Genomic DNA, 17291 nt, shown 5'->3' on the forward strand with positions numbered 1-17291 from the left:
TAGTATATTATTGGTATAACTAATGCTATCAAATTGAAAGTGAGTTTTACGAGATTTTGGACTTTTCTTGGGCGAATTAGATGATTTCACGTTAAGGTATATATCAACATTCATCATGTAATTACTAAGTCTTTTCTAAGCCCTGTATGAAATTCTGAATGGACTGAATGCATAAAAAAACTTAGCTTAGCTTGAGATAATTATAGAACAGATTAATGTATGGATTATGCTTATAGCCTATCAGAAGTAAAATATGCAATTTCATATTTTAGAAAATACTGTGAAATAAAACGCAATATTGAAATTTGAGAACATAGTGACCTAGAATATATAAATTAGTAGGAAATATTAATCCTAGTAGGAAATACTATATTAGTAGGAAATAGGTCTTCCAGTCCACACAAATGTCATTGGAGATGAACAGATTACAAAACATCGAAAAACTAAAAGATAAACGATATTTTCTAATTTAGTTTGAAAGGATTTTCTAATCTACAGTCACTAAGTTCAATGTTGCACAATGTGAAAGGATCATTACTTCGTAGAATCTTTCTTCCTGATAATAAATGATTTTCCACAGTAACTAAGTTCAGTGTTGCACGATGTGAGAAAATCATCACTCCATATCCCCCTTACTTCCTTGTCTTAAAAATCTATTTACATTAACCAATTTCACAGCTTTTTCCACCCCAAGCCTATTTCTAATCTTATTCCATATCAATCCGAAAGTGATCGGGAAATTCCCGTAATTGAACGCACAAAGCACCAGAAGTGAATACTTCGACAATAAAACTATTTATTTTGCGTTGGAAGGTATTTAATTTCATTTAAGAAATTTTGAAACATTTACTTTATAAAATATGAATTATATCTTTGTTAATTGTTTTAAATTAATCTTCAGGAAAGAATAGTCATGCAACAAGTGCTCGGGAAATTCCCGTAATTGAACTCACAAAGTATCGGAAGTGAACTTCAAAAATAAAACCATTTATTTTACACTGGAAGATATTTTTGTCATATATGACATTTTGAAACATTTATTTTATAACACGTGAATTATTATATCTTTGTTTTAAATTAATTTGCTACCTACCGTCTCCCTTGGGTACTGGCTCCTGGAATAGTCCCTAAAGAAGCAGTTGATAACAACCTGGTTCAGAGTTCATGTCCTGTTCAAGGATAGCGTCAGTATTTCGGAACAAAAGCTGTTGCCCAAAGAGGAAGTTGAAGAATTCCACCTGTAGAAATTAGAAGAATGGTCCAACCAGCTACCCTGTGAAAGGAATTCAGAAGTCACATGTCTGAACTTAAAGTGATGGGCGAATTATATTGCACGAACTGCAAAGTGCAAGAAAGAAGAAATTTCATTTGTCCAACCAAGATCTCAGAAACAGTAGAAGAATATTCTAATTCACAACCTAAAAAGAGAAAGATTTGTGGCCTGTGTGTACGACTATGACTGGTGGCTTACAGAGGCTGTAGAAATCAATTGTGAGTTAAATTAAATCGTCATGAACTTTATGGTACCACATGGACCGGCTGCTGGGTATAGATTTCCATCTGAAAGACAGCAAAACCACTATTAGTGCTCACTTACAATTCGCGATGTAAATATTGTGGGTGACTCAGTTCCTATTGGTTCAACACGAAAGCTTCAGTCAGTATCAAAGGAAGATACTGATGCAGTTGAACACATTTTCAGTTCATTGTATTGCTAATTTCAGTTCTAAGCATAGTGCATAGAAGTAGTATGCTTTGGAACTGGTAATATTTTTGGAATTGCACATATATTTTGGGAGTTTTATATGTTTAAAAGCTGTGTCTGTTACTTATCTTTATGCAGAATTAAAATTTCAAGTCAAGTAAGACCAGATTTTGATTTTATGGGACCAATATGTGAGAATGTGGTAACGGAAACTGGTTTAATATATGGCAAAATTTTAAACTGTTATAAATTCAGTTCGTCTCAAAAGTGGAAGTTCTTCTTTTCAGGTCATGTAGTAGTGAACAACAGCCACAGAATCAAAATTTTTGGAATTGGCATTTTTGAAAAGAAATTTTTATTATTATTAAAAAACAATTAGAAGGTTTTAACGAGAACTTGGACACTTGCTTGGATATTATTTTATTTCAGTGAATTGTTTTCTTTCAAATAAAACAAAAAGCAACAACATATCTTGAACTGCTTCAGAGATAAAGCATTTTATTATTTTGCCGAAATTAACATGTGAGAAATGGCAATCGAGGGGCCATCTTTGACGGCCTGTAACTTAGACCAGGATTTGGGGGGGGGGGGGACAAAACGAAAATATGAAGGACTCTTATTTTGTCCAGAATTTTGACATCATTCCTGTTCAATTCAATAACATCTGAGATTATCAAGGGAAGATTTTTTCTTTGCCTCTTGAATTGATGTTGACTGTGCCCTATAGTTCACATTGTTGATTGTAAAAACCATACTAAAAGCAAATAAATTTTTGTTTGTACTAATTGGATCTCGTTCCCAATATGGCTAGGAAACGAAGTATAGCAGTGGGTTAAATACAACGCTTCAATAGGTAAATTATATTACTATTCTAAGTTACTTTAAGTTCATTTTCTTACAAAGAAAACAAATAGACTATATAATTGTTAAGAAAACACCAATATACCTTAAAGAATATCTCGAAACATGTATCAGAGCTCCCGCGTGACTACGTAGATAGCGTACGCGCCTTTGGCGCAGGAGACCTGAGTTCGATTCCCGGCGGGAGCTCATGTCCTACGTTAAGCTGTAGGTCCATGTCTCATATAGAGTCACTGCTGAAAAGAGACGCTAAACTAAAATCTAATCTTATCCAATCCAACGAAGTATTTTTCTGCACTATATGCAAGTGAGAATATGACATCTTAAACCATCTTTCGAGCAGGATAGGTAAAGAGAGTAAACATAAATAGAAAGTATGAAGGCGCAGTAAAACTTCTTAGTGTAACCTTCATAGCTTTGCAGTACAACAGTTTGATGCCTAATAAAGTGTTTTACCTTGACGTTAATTATTATTTTAAACTTTCCTTTTAAACTGAAGAAAAAGTACCGTAATGCTATGACATACATTACCTTAAGAATATGTTTAGGAGCATTAAAGGATAAGAACTTCATTTCTGGTATAACAAACAATAATTTGGATTGTATGTATAAGCAAAGAACAATGAAACCTCTTTATGTTTTTCACCGTCAGTTCCATTGAAAATTGATTAAGTTAAAGAAAATGGTGGTATTATTAAAAAGAAACATAGATCATGTATGATTTTAATAATTTTTAATGCTTCTCAGGCCAAGAATCTTTCGATTAGTTTGATGCAGCTTTCCACTCTTGCCCCTATCCTGAGCTAGATGTACTTTTTCTTCCCTGTATCTTGTATTATTTGATCTGTATATTTCAATCGCGACCTTCCTCTAAGCATTTTCCCTTCTGCCATTCCCTCCATTAGCTATTAGGTGATTCCTTCACGTCTCGTATCTCTTCTTTTCGAAATGATCTTCAACATATTCCTTTCTTCTTCTACCGTTTCCAGTATCCTTTTATCTGGCACCTTATCCACTCATCTAATTTTCAGCATCCTTTTATAATATCACATTGCCGAGGATTCCACTCTCTATTTTTCCTCTTCTTTAGTGTCCATGCCTCACATCCACATAATGTCACACACCACGCTTATGCCTTATCAGCCTTTTCGTGAACTTTATGCCGATGTTCCCGGTTAGAAGTTTCTGTTTTTCTTCAAATCCTTCTTCGCACGAGCTATTCTTAATTTTACATTTGTTTTCACCTATTATTGCTCATTATTTCGTTAGCTAAGTAACATAACTCCTGCTCCTCTGCCATCAGGTGATTTGCTAGATTGATCTTGATTTTTCTTTTCTACCGCATCTCATAACTCTTCTTTTATTCTTGTTGATCTTCATGTTGAATTTGCTGCTAAGCATTTCTTGTATTCCTTTTTTTTACTGTCTCCCAACATCACGATATTGTTCGCACATGTAAGCGGGTGTATATTCTGTCTGTAAAGTCTGTGAACAGTTATTCCTGGACTGTGAGTGCTCAAGATTGCTTTTATTTTTTTAAATGTAAAAACTAAACAGAATGACAATGAGCATCCTGGCCTCACGCCTTTTTTGAAATGTTACTCCTCTCCTTCTACCTCAGGTACGCATACTGTTCTTTAAGTATGTATTCCTTTTCCTTTATAGTTTATCTCTGATCTCTACAGAATTTTGAATTCTTTCTGAAACCAAACTGATCATCTACTAGTACGTATTCTATATTGGATTCCAATCTTCTGTAGATTATCTTTGTCGAGATTTCCGAAACATGCGTAAGCAAATTTATCGTTATATGCTTCTCGTATTTCTCAATGCAATATTATTTTGGATTTTATTAATCATGTATGTTGTAAAAATCTTGTCTGCAATATAAAAATATTTCATGCCATAAATGTGTATCTTAGTTTGCCGTTCACACTCCTCATTTACTTTTTGTAATTTAGACGTGCTAATTTACAGATAGTCGAAATCAAACCTTCTCATCTTTGCAAATACTTAGATGGGTAACATTGAGGATAAACTAAATGTCGTTTGACCAGCGTAGAAAAGAGAACTGTAGTTTAATCATCAGAAAAGGCTGTGACATATTCTTGATTATTTCATTTTTCCTCTTATGGCATTTGTTCGGAATTGATCTGAATTGATATAATGCTGATATGAGTTTGCTGAAGGGTTTTGTAGATGAGTATGCCTAGATAGGAAATACACAGAAAAAGAAGTGATCTTTGATTTTTCATAATGGCAGTTTTTTCGAAGAATATTTTTAAGCTGTCTAAATATTGAATTGTAAATGAGCTGTGTAATTGATATACACTGAAATTAAGATAGTTCTGTTATAAAGTATCAGGGTGGATTGATTTAAATCATTCTGATTTAAATCACTTGATTTTTTAAATAAAAATAGTTGATTTAAATTAAATTCCGAAATAAAATAATTTAAAGTGAAAGTAAGTAAAATCCCGTTTCTGTTCTGTTATTTCGGTTACGGAAGTTAATAATCATAATACAATGAGACTCAGATGTACAGTATGTACAGCATAGTATGAAAACAAGTGTCATGCACAAGATGATTAGGGAAAATCCCGTTTTGAACGGGTAACGGAGCAATCCTGCTTTCTTCTCTTCGTAGCAATGAGTTTGGGTTTTTAAATCTAGCTATTGCAACGGGGAAATCACCATCGACATTTAAGATGAAAATTCTTTCGCGTGCGCGTCTGCTTGTTTGTTCCCATATAATAGGACGTATTTAGAGGGTTCCTATCCCCTCTCCGTTTTTTTTTTTTTTTTTTTTTTTTTTTTTTTTTTTTTTTTTAAGATTTATAACTTGAGGCGAAATTTGTGTATTCTGTGCTTCAAGCTAGTTCCATTTTTTTAAAAAAAATATGCCCCTACCAAATATCAGTAACTTTTGTGAGAAAAAGTGACATTTTGATAAACGTTGGTATACTTTTTCCTTAATGCTTATCCTTTTAAATTACCTATTTTTATTCTATTAAAAATCGAATCTTCATTGCTTTTACGCCTTTCTGCATCGAGTCATAATGTGTGATGACATCATAAATTTAAAAAGATATTTTTTGTTATGCCTATTATTCTTATTTTTTGGCAGGCTTACATTTTGCATTCAAAAGACTGAAATTTTGTACACTCGTTCACTGCACCCCTTAGTATTTTTCAGATGTTTTCAGATCTCTGCGTGAAAACAGGGGGTCCAGAGGGGAAAATGCGCAAAAAAAAAAAAAAAAAAAAAAGATTTAACAAACTAGCTTTTTTTGCGATTCAGATGGAGACATATGAATGGTACCGTTTGAAAGGCTGTTCTATTCTGAAGAGAATGATGTACGTACTATGCTCCTAGGATAAATAGGGATGTCTCAGGAAACTTTTACCTGAGATCCTCTTTTATACGAGAATCTGGGGTGTTTTATTTTTCACGGGCTTACTTTTGCACGTAGAAGATGGAAATTTTGCACATTTATTCAATGCACCCTTAATATTTTTCAGTGTTTCAGATCTCTACCCTAAAACAGGGGGTTGGTCCAGAGGGGTAAAAAGTAAAAACGGATATTTTTAACAGAAAATCCCTTTCGTGATTTTTCCGCCCCAGATACACGATGGAGACATTTAAATGGTACGATTAAAAATCGTTTTTATTCTGAAGAGAATAATGTACAAATCACGACCCTAAGATAAATAGAGATGTCTGAGGAAATTTTTATATTACATGCGGGTTATCTGGGACTTTGTGGAGATGTTTTAGCTCATTGTTAAATATTTTCGCCGCCCTTACTATTCAAGATAGCTTGAAATTTTATACACACATTTAGTACACCCCTTAGTATTTCCCAGTTGATTTTGAGATATGTGCGTTAACACAAGGGAGTCCAGAGGGGATCAAAATTTGAAGAAAAAAAAATCAGGAAAAATCTCATTTTCTCTCAAAATTTCCCGCTTGAGGGACACGATAGGGAAATGTGAATGTTACCGTTTCAAAGGCTGTTATATTCTGAAGAGAATGAGGTATGAACCATGATCCTAGGATAAACAGGGATGATGATGTAGCTGCTTGACTGAAAGTCTATAATTTTCCTTTTAAAAAAGCCATAATTGTTAAAGGTTAAGAAACATTGTTTGGGATTGATGTAGGTTAACAACTGGGAATTAATTCAAAATTCAACCCTAATACTTTCACTTAAATGGCATAATTAGCAATTAATACTAATTCCTAATGCTTTTTCTTCAGTTCGCGACTTGTAATTTACAAGGAGAAAGATTTGATTTAAATCAAAAAAATCGATTTAAATAAAAAAATCAACAAAAATATTTTTAAAAAAAATCATGATTTTTTTCCACCCTGTAAAGTACACATGCAGAATAAATTGGCAAAGTTTCATGTGGTGGTTGTTGCTGTGATGTTGGATTTACGTATTTAAATATGAGCGTGAGAGCAACGGGTATTGCTAACATCGTAATATTGTTATGACACTTAGATAAGACGAAGCAGATGGTTCTATCATTAAATACCTAATACGCAACAACAATAGAAGCAGATAAATCACTTGGTTCAGAAAACACTCGAAAAATCTATTCTGCTCCACTCTTTTCAACATTTTCTAAGTAGGGAAACCAATGACGGACCTTGGTTGTGGACTTACGATCATCATGCAGTCACCCTTCTAATGATGGTTGATCTACGAGCCCCGCGAAGAGATAAGGCCTTGCGTAGTTATTATTATTACTATGTTAACTGTTTGCAACACGAACCCTTCGTGGCGAAGCGGTTAGCATACGCGCCTTTCATGTGGGAGACACGGGTTCGATTCCCGGCAGGAGCTCATGTGGTTCGTATTCCACGTTTATCAGTAGGTTCCATCTCATATAGCCTCGCTGCTGAAAAGAACGTTAAACTCAATATCAACTCAACGAACCCGTTTGGCCTTTGTTAGCATATATTTTCCAGAAGCGGTCAAAATCAACAAATTTCCCAGAATTGAAATCTGTAGTATCATGAGTTTGAAAAGATTTATGTAATATTTAACTTAGATTTTAAGAAAGTTAAAGAGAAAATGAATTTTGAGAATTTATGAAATATTTTGAGAGTTGTGAAAGTAAATAAACCTTAATGTAAATAAGATATTGAATGATGTCTTCTCATACTAAATGGAAACATAGAAGAATATATCTATTTTGGTAATTCTCGCAACAGGTGACCTTCCGATCCGCATCTATCACAATAGGTGACCTACCTGTTATCTGTCATTGGTTATGAGTATAAATTATCTTATTTGTGTATAATTACTATTATGAATTATCTTATTTTGTATTGGTGTAAGTTCTCCCTTTTTTGGCATTGCTTATCAAAGTGACTCACAGTATTGTCGTTCCCTTTCTAAAGAATATAGGAGTAGTAAAATAAGCAATGCCAAATATATCAGTCATTTCTAAAGATAGTTTATTAATGTTGTGTAACAATTTCATCAACATTCGCATTGAATGTATCTTGTTTGATCTCGACGCCTGCGGTAGGTCACCAGTTGGTGATCAGTTTCCAATGTGATGAATATATACTAAAAAGTACTTATAAAATATATTTTTATGTAATGTTATATTTTTCATCTTTTTAAGAATCAGTTTCTCATGTTTTGACCATGGTTCATGGGCGTTCCTTGATAGAATAACTGTATTTCTTTTGCTAATAGAAAATGTATTATTTCTTGCAGAGTTGTGTTCTGTGAGACAGCATTGTGCCCTATCTAAAGGGAAACCCAATGACTCTTCAAAGTGATGAAAATATTTTCATTTTTGTTCCCAATATAATAGGTAAGGATAAGAATTATTCCGTTATAAAATTTATATAGGCGTTAGAAATTTTAATTTTTTTAAAAAAAAATAAATCTTAAGTATTGGATAATTGACTTATTATTATCATTATTATTGTATCGATTAAAAATAACACACAGAAAAGGCAATAATGGTAATAAAGCCATACATTAGTCTGTTCATTACAATATATCACAACAGTAGTCTATATATTGTAGACCATAACCGTATACAATCTTCAGGTTGAAAAAAATTAAATTAGCTTCGAGATGTATTTTAGGTCTGTTATTTAGCTTGTGCTTTTGTAAATCTGTAATGATTTGGTTTCACAGTGAAGTGCATAAATTCAATGAAGTCTTAAGTTTTCCTCTGTCAGAGAAATTCAAAATATTAGTCAAGCAAAAAATAGGATAACCTGTTTACTAGAAGTTTCGTTTGTTTAGGCACCATCACAATTTGAGCAAAAGACACTTTCGAAGACTTATGTTTTTTTTTTCTTAGTTCATGAATCCTCCTCTACCTACTTTTCTCATGTAAGTAAAATCCATTCTTATTATGTTTCTGGGCTTGACAGAGCATCACTATATGGTTTTGAAATATCTCCGTAACTGAAGAGAAATGCTGGAATTGAAAGATATACATCCTAAAATGTATACCTGTAGTGTAGTTTTACCTTGTATTGTTCATTTTTTTCTTTCGTTCTTTCTTTTTCCTGAAGATTAGCAAAGCTACATTAGCCGAAATATACTAACTAACGTTATATATATATATAATTTATACTATCTACTTCTCATTACTGAGCTCGTTTTTGTTTATATGGTTAGCACACGTGCCTTATTCCGTTATTCAATTCGCGATTAGAGCTCATGCAGTTTCGATCCCATATTGAGATGTTGGACCCTATCCCAAAGAAATACAATCGGTGCATAAATGGAATGTTAAACTGAAATCAATTAATCAATTCACATTTCTGTATATCAACTGCGAAGTATGTGGTAACCAGATCACCTAAACCACACATACTTTCACAGCTTAAACCAAACTAGTTAAACTCTTTTCTATAAGCTACCTTTGAATATAAGTTCGGTTGTTATTCGAATTAAAATTTTCTTGAATGTTATGAACCACGAAGTATTCAAACCTTGATATATTAAATACATACTACAGTTAGTATGTACGCAGATTATGGTTGGTGAGCTTTTCATTACATGTTCGAAATAGTAACAGGAGAAGGATGGAAAAGCGGTAAAGGAAAGAGAATCATTGATTAACATTTAGAATAAGATTTTTATCGTTAATAACCTTGTCTCTCATAACAAACCTGAAAACTTACCAAACCCTAATCCATTCCTAGCTAGCAAGTTCGGAAGAAGGTGGCAGCCCAGGTCACCAAAAATTCAACAACTGCATACAAAAGATAGGACACTGGAAAAGGTAATTACTGTTTTTAGTTAGAAAGTGTCCTTCGCACAAAGTTACAAATATTTTAGTTATTGATTTATCTCTAAGGTTACCATAAGTAAGCAAATATTATAATTTGCTGCTACACGTGGAGACATTGAAATGTAAAAATGTGTTCTTTTTGTCCAGATGTTGTTTCTGAATCCCATTGAATATGTCATGTTTATAAGATTGTGTGGAACTTGTACTTTAAATGGAAAGTCTACAATATTAGCGTTTAACGAAAAGAAAACAGTTCAGAGATGAGACTTATATCCAGGCACGTATTTAGGATCTATAACGCCCCTGTGCATTTGTCGTGTTGTCAATCAGCTAGCCTTCAGCATCACCGCTTGTTTACAGACTATCAGCAATAAGTTCTGGGATTATTTACTTCATTGTTATACTTACCGAAGTATTTAAACACATAAAACTAATGTTCAAGTTTATATATATATATAGGGTGTTTCAAAACAACAATGACAACGTTTGGGAGGTGATTCCTGACACCAAGATAAGACAAAAAGTGTAGCCCAACTTTGGTGCACAAATGCTTCCTTTCGGAGTTACAGACTGCCGAAAACATGAAAAAAATGAACTTTAAAGGTCCAGAGCTCCAAAATTATGGGACATACCGTAGTCGGGTCAAGACATCACTTAGGAACTAACATGTGCCCTGTCCAAAAGTCCATGTTTCAGAATCCTAAAATACTCACGCAACAATTTTTCTAGAGGGAGTTTGGCTACGGGCATATAATTTGAATTACTCACCAACTACGTCTAGAAAAATTGTTGCGTATGTATTTTAGGATTCTAAAACATGGATATTTGGATAGGGCACATACTCAGTTCCTAAGTGAAGTCTTGACCCGACTACGGTGGGTTGCATAGGTTTGGAAATATGGACCTTTAAAGTTCACTTTTTCATACTTTCGGCAGCCTATAACTCCGAAAGGAAGCATTTGTGCACCCAAGTTGGTTTATACTTTTTGTCTGATCTTGGTGCCAGGAATCACATTCCAAACGTTGTCGGTGTTGTTTTGAAACACCCTGTATATAAATATTCAGAAGACAATATATGGTAAAGACGCAGAAATTTAATGTGAAAAATGCTCATGGAAAACTGATCATAGAAAGTTCTATTTTATTCAGTCAAAAATATGACAGAAACAGAAAAATTTCACATAAGTTTCATAATATAAAATATTAACATCTTTTTGCTACTAGCTGTATTTTGTCATCCTGTGAAGCTACACATGCCTGAATATGTCACTGCATATACCAATGGATAGATCTCATGCAGCTGAACAGAATGAGGGTGTAAATCTTCATGCCTAGTTTTACAGAAAATCGAGGAAAAACTAATTTTTTTGTAAACCTAAAACTTTGTGCTGTATGATAATCACGCCACTTATTAAGAGGCCTAATCACTGCGAAATTAAAATATCGCTAATTTTGCAATAATTATTTGATATCTTCAAATAGGTAAAAAAAAAAAAAAAAAAAAAAAAATCGAAATGTGGAACAAGAGCTCCCCAGCACAATGTTTTTTGCATGAGGTACTGTTATCACTAGCTTTCCGTTTGCAGCCGTTTAGAAACGCGAAAATAAATGCAAATTTTCTAAATGGCTGGAAATCGAAAGCAGATAAGTGAGTCGTGATAACGGTATCCCATGTAAAACAATATTGTCTAGCGAGCTCTTGTTCCACTTTTCGATTATCTTTTCTCTATTTGAAGATATCACATAATTACTGGAAAATTAGCGGTATTTTAATTTCACCGTGTTGGGGTGTATTAAGATTAAATAATGCTGATATACAGGGCTACTACAAATGACCTCCCTGATTTCATTTGCATCTTGTGCTAAAAGTGTAAAACGAAGAGTATTGAAACTTACATGAAAAGAAAAACTGAAGTGTCATTTCAGGTGTGGTAAGAGGCCTTAGTACACCAGTTTGACGGTTAAGCGCGCGTAAATATTGAGCACGTAAGAGAAACTAATATGCGAAGCCTCAGCAAATCGACTGTGAAGATTTTGGTATACCATAGCGAATAGTGTGGAAAGTCCTGCGAAACAGTCCTTTACCAGCGAATCTTGATGATGTGAAGAATCGGATCAGAGCAAGTGTGGGTAGAGTTGACAAGAATATGCTCCGATAACGTCTTAAAAGTTAGAACCAAAACTTTTTTATTTTTGTTATAATTTTTATAACTCATAACCAAAATGTAAAATGCTAAAAAAAAATTAAAAAAAAAAAAAAAAAAAGAACATAGGTAACTGCAAGGCCATCCAAGTCCCTTCTAGTGAGCCATGACTCACAATATCGAAGCAAACAAACACCAAAATTAAATATTATGCTGTTCTCAATGATAAATTAAGGATACTAGAAAGGTTTATATTACTAAAAATAACTTCGGTTCGTTTTCGTTATGAGTCAGGTCACAAGAAGTGCATAGAAAAACCTTTCTGGCGAGTCGTGACTCATCTCTATCTTCGAAGTGCATCGATTCCAAAATGAGGCAATTATGTGCTACGTAAAGCAAATGGAGTGTTCAAAATATTACTATTACTAGAAATCTCTTCGATAAATTTCGTTATGAGTCAGCTTACTTACAGACCATAACAACTCTTTTAAATAAAACATTACTCTTCCAAGCGCATCGATTGCAAAAGAGGCAATTATGTGCTACGTAAAGCAAACGCAGAGTCCAACATATTACTATTAATAGAAATCTCTTCGATAAATTTTCTTGTGAGCCAGCTCGCATAAAGACCACCACAAACCCTTGTCAATGAGACATGACTCATTTGTATCTTCGAAACGCATCGATTCCAAAATCAGGCTTACGTGTTACGTAATCAAATCGAGAGTCCAACATATTACAATTACAAGAAATCTCTTCGATAAATTTCGTTGTGAGTGTGCTCGTATAAGGACAATCAAAAGCCCTTTTCAAAGATACATGACTCATCTCTATCTCAGAAGCGCATCGATTCCAAAATGAAGCAAATATGTACCACATAAAGCAAATGGAGAATTCAACATATCTAGAAATCTTACTAGAAATCTCTTCGATAAATTTTCTTGAGAGTCAGCTCACATGAAGACCATCACACAGTGCTTTCAATGAGACGTGACTCACCTCTATTTTCGAAGCGCATCGACTCCAAAGTGAGGCAATTATGTTCTACATAAAGCAAATGGAGAGTCCAACATATTACTATTACTAGGAATCTCTTCGTTAAATTTTGTTGAAAGTCAGCTCACATAAAGACCACCAGAAACCCTATTGAATGAGACATAACTCATCTCTTTCTTCGAAGCGCATCGATTCCAAAATGAGGCAAACATGCTAGATAAAGCAAATCGACAGTCCAACATATTAATTACAATTACTACAAATCTCTTCGATAAATTTTGTTGAAAGTCAGCTCACACAAAGACGACCACAAACTATTTTCAATGAGCATTATTCACGTCTATCTTCAAAGCGAATCGATTCCAAAATCAGGCAATTATGTGCTACGTAAAGGAAGTGTAGTCCAACATATTACTAGTAGAAGAAAGGGGAGCAAGAGTACGCAAATTTCAATTATACTTATATATTTTGGAAAAAATAGTTACAACAGAAAACTTTTACATGGAACACAAAACTTGAACTCTGCTTTAAATGTGAACTCAACTTTTATATACCTCTATTCTTGGAGGAACTAGAACTCATAAAATGAAAGTACTCAAATTCGTACTCTTGCCTCAATATGTGGGGCAAGAGTACGAAATCAAATGGGCAAGAGTACGCACCTAAAAGAGTATTAACATTTGTCACAGATGAAGGTGCCCACTTCTTCATTTGATATGCATTGTTCATGCCACCATTCATTACATCTTGCGCACTGGATCCATTCTTCTGTTGGAGAATCGCTGTAGATGATATTGCATAACGGACACTCGTGCACTACTTTCTCACTGATCTGAGGAGTTATCTTCGGTTGCAGTTTTCTTGATGCAAGATGATGTTTGCCTTTGCTCTTTGGAGGGCGCCGTTTCAGAAGTAAGTTCTGTTTGCAAGCAGAGGATTTCAGAATCTCTGATTGACTTCAAGAAGATTTACAGGTTGAGGGCTTGGTGTCAGACGGAGGAGGACTGACAACCACTGGAGAAGCGTATGATGTGAACGGTTCGCATGGGCTCTTGCTTAGCTCCAGTGAAGATCCAGCTTTACTGGTTGAAGGTTTAGTAACAAATGAAGGTGCAACCAGCAGAGAAGTGTTTGATATGGACAGTCCGCATGAGTTCCTGGTTGCTTCTAGTGAGAATCCAGTGTTGCTGGGTGAAGGTTTGGTAACAGATGGGAAAGAACGAGCAACCGGCAGAGGAGTGTTTGAAATGGATAGTCCGCATGAGCTCATGCTTGCTTTTAGTGAGGATTCAGCGATACTGGCTGAAGCTTTGGTAACAGGTGGAGGAGAACGAGCAATTAACAAACGAGTGTTTGATGTGGATGCGACGCATGGGCTCCTGTTTACTTCCAGTGAATCCTGCGATGAAAGATTGTGGGCTCTATTCAGGTCTTCTGCTTGATTCGTTGCATCAGGAATGCTTTCATCTTCAGAGCTGGCTTCTACATTTAAGTCTACGACATCCACAGTAAAAGGAAGAAAATCTTCTTCAGTGAACACATCTGGATTCAGTGGAACAATCCCACATTCTTGAAAGCCGGATATTGCAATACCAATGGTTGCAGCTTTATAGCAAGTCTCAGTGAACAAACTCGCAACTTGGAACTGTGTAATTGGGTGGGATGGATGATTTCTCATCCATTTATTACACGCTGTTGAATACCAGGATTTCAGCGGGCTAAAAAAGGAGCGATCTAATGGTTGCAAATTGTGGCTGGTATGGGGTGGTAAACTTAGAATCATATTTTGCCTGCAGAAATCGATAGCCTCGATTGAAATGTGAGAAGACTGATTGTCAACAAGTAACAATACTTTTTTCGTGACCGGATTTGATTGCACATGTTGGAGTAAATAATGTAGCCATTCTACGAAAAGTTGTGAGTTGATTAAACCAGAATTTGATATCCTTCCCACAGAGCCCGGCGGCGATCTACCGAGTAACTCTTGTTTCATTCGTTTTCTGGGAAATATCAACACAGGTAGAGTAAAGGAACCAGATGCACTTCCGCAGGAAACATCTGTGATGTAAACTCCAAAATCACTAGATACAATTTTATTCACAATTGATTTTTAGTCAACAACACCTTTGGAACTTTATGAGGAACTGTTGGAACTTTATGAGGAACCGTACTTATGCCAGTTTCGTACATATTGTAGATATCCTGTGCAGGGAAACCGTTTTGTCTTACAAAATCTTGTAGACAATTAAAAAAGCGTTTAAAAGCGAAAACCACAAGATCTTCCCAGGCCAGTCTTTGAAGAAGGTCGCAAAGCAATAGTTGGATGTCTACGACGTAAAGACTCTGTCCAATCTCTTTCTGCCATTCGATTCATATGGCTAAAGGGATGAAGCAACTGGTTGCGTTCAGCAAAATCGTATGCCACTCTTAGATCTTTTAAAGTTAAGCCATAGAAGAGTTGATTCAGTAATGTGGTATATTGCACTAATCCGTTCTCCATTTCTTCGGTAAATACTGGCTTTATTGTGCCCAAAGACGCTGCAGTTTATTTCTTGAAAAGCAAAGGGAAGAAAGATCCTTAATTCTCCTCATATCAGTATTGAGGATGCATAGGATACAAAAAAATCAGATAATATTTAGACCATTTATAAAAATATATTTCCCAACTACCTTATTTCATCAGTTTCTTGTAGTAAAGAATGCTTGTCAATTACGAGAGTAACTTCAAAAGTTCTCGGTCTACCCTTCATGAAACTACGTACTGTCAAATGTTAGGTTAGGATACCTTCATATATGTTTATAGGATCCCATGTCTATCATTAGACTAGTAGAATTTTATTACTGAAGACTATTGACATTGAAGATAAAAGAGGACTGAATATAGCATTTCTGAAACCTGAATAAAACTAACAAGCGTGCTGTTATTCAATAACTGCAGATTTAACTTTCTCTGACTTTTATTTGTTTCGAAAACTAAAACACCATCTTAGATATTGTTATGTAAGGAGTGGTGTTTAGAATAACAATGTGTCCCTAGTACATAAGGAAATATCAGGATTCTTCAGAATTCCTAACGTTATAGACTACATATGGAAACTCTTGTTCTTAACGTTTGAGATCAGTGTCTATTACAACGGAATCCACATTCTTTTTTGATTGTTAGATTTAAAACAAATTGGATTTTTTTTTTCATAGAAAAGAAGGGGCAAGAGTACGCACGCATATCCTTGCCCCGTCGGTATCTGCGTACCCTTACCCCCTAACTACACAATGGACTTCCCCGTGATGTTGCACTGCCAACTGTTGGAAGAAAGTCAATTTACTCCAACCTGTCAAACAATGGATATGTTAGAAACTAATGCTTTACGGTACTTTGAAATCGTTAAAAAATTGTGTAAGTTATACCCTAAGTACGTATGTCCCAATATGATATCAAACTATTAGAAAAATATAAATACTTACTTAGATACCTTGTAGCTTTCCGCAGCACACGCAAACTTGTTTAGATTCTAGACGCCATTAACATCAAACTCCACGTGACGCATTATTGCCATACGCGAATATATTCCAATGTTTTTAGGGAATCGTATTCTTTCCCCCTGTACTCTACTGAAAATCTTACCGATAAATTTTGTTGTGATTCAGCTCACACAAAAACTACCATAAACCTTTTTTAACGAGACGTGACTCACCTCTATCTTCGAAGCGCATCGATTCCAAAATGAGGCAATTATCTGCTACGTAAAGTAAATGGAGAGTCCATCATATTACTATTAGTAGAAATCTCTTCGATAAATTTTGTTGTGAGTCTGCTCGCATAAAGACCATCACAAACCCTTTCCAATAAGACATAACTCGTCTCTATCTTCTTTGGTGGGCCGCGGTGGCTCAGTGGTAGAGCGTTCACCTCTGGTGTTTGGCGTCCCGGGTTCGATCCCAGCCCCCGCCAAGTGAACTTTGTGGTGGACAAACACCGTGTGCGTGGGTTTTCTCGGGGTTCTCCCGTTTCCTCCCACTTTCTTCATTCCACCATTTCATTCATTACTCATCGTCACGGTCTCCTTTAGCCTAACCGGCATAACCGTGGGACGTAAAACTCAAAGATTTCATTTTTCATTTTCATTTCGTCTCTATCTTCGAAGCGCATCGATTCAAAAATTAGGCAATTATGTGCTACGTAAAGTAAATGGAATGTCCAACATATTTTTATTACTAGAAATCTCTTCGATAACTTTTCTGCTGAGTCAGTTCACTGATAGACTATCACAGACAATTTCTAACAAAGATTTTTTTATTAGAGGTGT

General features: G+C 35.0%; 1 protein-coding gene across 2 annotated transcripts in view; it reads left to right on the top strand.

Moving 5' to 3' along the window:
• The window catches only part of Pis (phosphatidylinositol synthase), a 63729-nt gene that overhangs the window by 12929 nt on the left and 33509 nt on the right, over positions 1-17291 (top strand). For both annotated transcript variants that reach the window (XM_081768923.1, XM_081768924.1), the window contains one exon: positions 8305-8404. In XM_081768923.1, coding sequence (XP_081625049.1) covers positions 8353-8404 — 52 coding nt within the window. In that variant the 5' untranslated portion in view covers positions 8305-8352. Of the gene's footprint in view, positions 1-8304; positions 8405-17291 lie in introns of those variants that run through there.

Source organism: Thermobia domestica, chromosome 8, assembly GCF_964235325.1.
Source record: "Thermobia domestica chromosome 8, izTheDome1.hap1.1, whole genome shotgun sequence".
NCBI lineage: Eukaryota > Metazoa > Arthropoda > Insecta > Zygentoma > Lepismatidae > Thermobia > Thermobia domestica.